Below are 4,842 nucleotides of genomic sequence, written 5' to 3'. Positions count from 1 at the left end.
AAATTTACTTCAAATGCCCATTGGGTGACCAAAACAAAGAATAGGCCCCTCATATAGTGTTACGCATTTGTCTCGTACGTATTAATAATGGCGAAAGATTATTTACCGTACGTCTGACAAACGTAAACTTGGGTAAACACCTTCCAGATCTCTAGTTTAATTATATAAATTTAATTTCCTGGATCGTATACGAATGTATTGTTGAGCATATGATATACATTCTTCTTCAAGGGAGAATTATTAATAGTATTAGGTTCTCATAGAAATATATCAAAATATTTTCATAACCGATCTGTCGTGTTGGGACCTTCCATGAGTTGTACGAGAACTGATACTTGACTTTGACTTTGAAAATGAAGAAGATTATTTTATACTATTGTTACATGTTTCTAATATTTTATTTCCTTATGTTTGGATGTTTTTTATATATTAAAAACTTGATTTTTGTTTTTACCGGCTACTATTTTTACATTAATGAACATCGACTCTCGAGCAACTCTATTTCATAATATTGTTAGCTTTCCTTTGTAAAGGTTTATAAACATAATTATAAACCATAGAATATATCATGTAATTTTACTATATAATTTTGATGTAATTAGGTAAGATAATAAAAACCTCGGGTTAAATGTTTCTAATATCTTATTTCCTTATCTTTGGATGTTGTCTATATATTAAAAATTTGATTTTTGTTTTTACCGGTTACTATTTTTACGTTAATGAACAATGGCTCTCGAACAAGTCTATTTTATAATATTTTTAACTTTCCTTTGTAGAGGTTTATAAACATTATTATCAACCTTAGAACATATCATGCAATTTTACTATATAATTTTGAACAGTGTTATAGGCCAGTGTCTTTGATAATCACGGTAGCCAAATCGTGTAGAAAACCAAATGAGCTTAAAATAATAAAGGTCGCATGTCTCACTGTTGTTAAGTTTTTACTTAGATCAATGCATACGTTATGAGAGAGAAAGATGGTGGATTGGATTGTGGAGGCTTTATCTAGATCTGGATCAAGTTTATGGTAAAGAATGATTGTAAACAGAAACAATGAAGAAAAATCGGAGGGTGCCCTATCGAAGGAGTGAAAGTTTTCCTGAAAGACAGACTCATAAGGACGGTTGTGAAGGAATGGTTGTCAGACGCGAGGCAGGTAACTGGTGGAGTTCCGTAGGGCTCACAAACGACACCCGTAATGTTCATTACATGCGTTAAGGAAATGATGGATGATGCATATACATACTGAACTAATTATATGTCAAGTCAGAGAAAAATGTAAAACATACCACATAAAGAAAAAATCTCGACAGGATTAATGATTGAATGAAGGTGCGAAATATTAATTCTAAAGCAAAAAGTAAATAAATATGATGAATAGATGGATAGCTAGCTAGCTAAATAGATAGATAGCAAAATATGTAGATAGATGAATTAATAGATTGATAAATAGATAGAAAGATAGACTGATAAATAGGTAAAAACAACTAAACAAATTCATAGATACATGAAGAATAAATAAGTAAATAAATAGATAGATATATGAACACATTGTTGAATAGTAATCCGTATACTACGGTCAGTCTATGGTCGTAAAATGCATTGATTTGTTGCATAACCTGGACAATTTTTTTTTAATAAAGTAACACATTCATACATAAAGCCAAATTTGACCAATGAGGCAAAGAGACAACCCCACTAACATAGCTCTAAACCAGTGTGTTACACACACACAAACACACATACACACACACACACATACACACACACACACACACACACACACACACACACACACACAGACACACACACACACACACACACACACACACACACACACACACACACACACACACACACACACACACACACACACACACACACACACACACACACACACACACACACACACACACACACACACACACACGCACACGCACACACACACGCACACACACACACACACACATATATATGTATGCACACACAAGCAAGCGGATAAATTCACGAATGGCATGACACATAATTTTGTGCACCAGTATCTTAAGCAAGCACAACTGCAAGAAAGCATGCAAAATCGTAACGACTTATACATTCTTGATCCATGTTAACACTTACACCCTAAAATACTCACAAACGTTAGTTAGTGCTATGCATCTAATCATGCGCTGAAATGTGCAGTCATGAAACATTCACCTTTATCTACAAGCAGGGAGGCTGAGCAAACTTCGACTTCTACACAGGACCTAGGAAGATGCTCCATTCTCATTTCAGTTTGCATTTACCGGCCATTGAATAATAGGCCCTTGTTACAACTGAGACAATGACCTCCGCATGCACTCATTATAGCCTGTTTATCCTTCTTTTCATGGGCATCATATCAATACTCTGTATCAGTGCATCTGGTTTTCTGTAGGTAATGATCTCCGCCCCACTCGAAACTTCCCTTCACCACCTTTGGTGAATCTGCATTTTTTTTTGTCTTCCCCTGCGCGACTTTCCTTCTACCTGACATATAAAAGCTCGGCGAGCCGAACCCTCTGCGTCATTTGCCAACATGCTGCTTCTCGTGAGTTGCTTGCTCTTCTTCGTGGCTCTTTTGAAACGCAGTATTCCTTCCTGCTATGACTAGATTTTCCTTTTCAACTGTCTGAGTTGTAGTAATTTATTCCTCATTGCTGACAGTTGGTATGCTCAATTCCCCTTAAACTAATCGTCTATAAGTAACCTTTGCCTAGGTATTTGGCCGCTGCCTAATGTATTGTGAAAGTAAACCTATATCTAATTTAAGATTATTGAGTGTTCGACGTAATATATGCCAAAACACCCTTAGTAATGATTCAAAGACGATAGTAAAACGACATTTACGTATCTATTACCTAGTGTAAGAGTATTCAGTGGTCCACACAATATATGCAGAAGCGATTTAAGTAATGATTCTAAAACAATGTTAATTCTCCTCAGGTTGGTTCCCTTCTGTTGGCCTCGGCCTTTGCCCATCCCGATGGAGGCTACAGACTTCCCTCGCCAGGAGGAGCCGGCGTCGGAGGCCTTGTTGGTGGTGGAGGCGGATTTGGTGGTGGACTTGGAGGTGGAGCTGGAGGCGGACTTGGAGGTGGACACGGAGGACTTGGGGGACTCGGAGGAGCTGGAGGATTCGGTGGAGCTGGAGGACTAGGAGGAGCTGGAGGATTCGGTGGAGCTGGAGGACTAGGAGGAGCTGGAGGATTCGGTGGAGCTGGAGGACTGGGTGGAGTCGGAGGGGGTGCTGGACCTGCAGGTCCCGCGGCATGCTCCAACGGGCAAGTCCTCAGAGCCGACGGAGTTTGCGTCAGCCCTTCGGTGACAAGAAATGTCTACGTCTTCCACTCTCCACCCCACGACGTTACCAACGGACCCCCTCCAGTTATCCCCGACCCTGAGGTGATCGAAAGTGTAGTCTTCGTCAAGACTCCCGATACACCGAACGGGGGAGCTCCCATTGTCGTTCCTCCTCCCCAGCACCAGACCAAAGTGTACGTGCTGAGCAAGAAACCTGATGGTAATGGTCCCGGTCTGATCGAAGTGCCAGCTCCTCCTGCACCCAGTCCCGAGGTCTTCTACATCAACTACGGTGAAGGAGAAAATCCCCAGCTTCCTCACGGAATCGATCTGCAGACTGCTCTTGGAGCCGCAGGAGGTGCTGGTGGCGCTGGAGGAGCTGGAGGCTTTGGAGGAGGTGCTGGTGGTCTTGGAGGAGGTGCTGGTGGTCTTGGAGGTGCCGGAGGGTTCGCAGGCGGGCTTTCAGGAGGTGCTGCCGACTTTGCAGGTGCCGGAGGAGTTGGAGGAGGAGTTGGTGGCTTCGGAGCCGGTGGAGGACTTGGCGGTGGAGTTGGAGGTGGACTTGGAGGTGCCGGTGGTTTCGGAGGAGGTGCTGGAGGTCTTTCAGGTGAATATTCAACTCCTGGAGTTGGCGGTGGTGCTGGTGGCGCCGGAGCCAGTTTGCTCGACCTTCAGCCCGCACAGCCAGCATCTGTCTTCAGTCTGTCGGGTGAAGGTGGAGCTGGAGGTGCTGGAGCTGGTGGTGCTGGTGGCTATAGCGCTCCTCCTCCTCCTCCACCATCCGGCCAATATAGCTCACCTTTGTAGGAGAGCAAGTTCTCCTTCTCCAATAATCACCCCATGCATGTGTCTTAATACAAGAAGGAAGACGGTGTATGGGGGAACAGTCGATATGACTTGGTAAAAGCAGAAGAGGTGTTACAAATCTCTTGTGTTAATGTCACTGTTTGTAGAGTATACAGACACATGTTCGCTGATGTTTATTTATTACGAAAATAAACCCTGAGTTGTTGTTTTTTGTACATGAAATAATAAAGAGTATCGTGAATCAAGTGTATGAAACCCCTTGTTGTGTTCTTGTTAAGTGAACAAGGTTAAGTAGAAGCAATCGACAGGATACACTCAAAGATTTTCAAGTGAATAGGAAGATGATGAGAACACTGACGATGGTGATGTCGAAGTCATCAGAAAGAATGCTAAACTATCATGCAAGGCGTTTTCTATTAACTATAAAGGATATTTTTGTCATTCTCTAATGTTTCCATCCAAATCTCTCCATAACCAATGACGTGGGCCTGTCATTCATTTAGCAGACAAGGGCAAGTTTGAAGATGAAGAAATGGCAAAAACGATAAACCTAATGTTAAATAAAAAATTGGAGCAGAAAAAAAGAGAAAGTGTTTTCGATAGAGAGAAAGAGAGAGGGGTAGAGCAAAGGGAGGGAAGGGAATAAATGCCGAGAATATGAAAGTAAGATGTGTTCACGTAAATGGTCTTATGACGTACTAAGCTGAAGAG

General features: G+C 41.8%; 1 protein-coding gene across 1 annotated transcript; it reads left to right on the top strand.

Moving 5' to 3' along the window:
- Positions 1–1,056: 1,056 nt before the first annotated feature.
- On the top strand, positions 1,057–4,131 carry LOC143017541 (uncharacterized). The gene is made up of 4 exons (XM_076172333.1): positions 1,057–1,159; positions 3,095–3,742; positions 3,821–3,949; positions 4,097–4,131. Exons 1-4 carry the CDS (start codon positions 1,057–1,059, stop codon positions 4,129–4,131), a joined length of 915 nt encoding a protein of 304 aa, XP_076028448.1.
- The last annotated feature ends 711 nt before the right edge of the window (positions 4,132–4,842 follow it).

This window comes from Oratosquilla oratoria, chromosome 3 (genome assembly GCF_046742065.1).
Source record: "Oratosquilla oratoria isolate Oo_2021 chromosome 3, ASM4674206v1, whole genome shotgun sequence".
Lineage (NCBI taxonomy): Eukaryota > Metazoa > Arthropoda > Malacostraca > Stomatopoda > Squillidae > Oratosquilla > Oratosquilla oratoria.
Note: the sequence above shows the minus strand (reverse complement) of the source record. Positions and strands in the feature narration are given on the sequence as shown.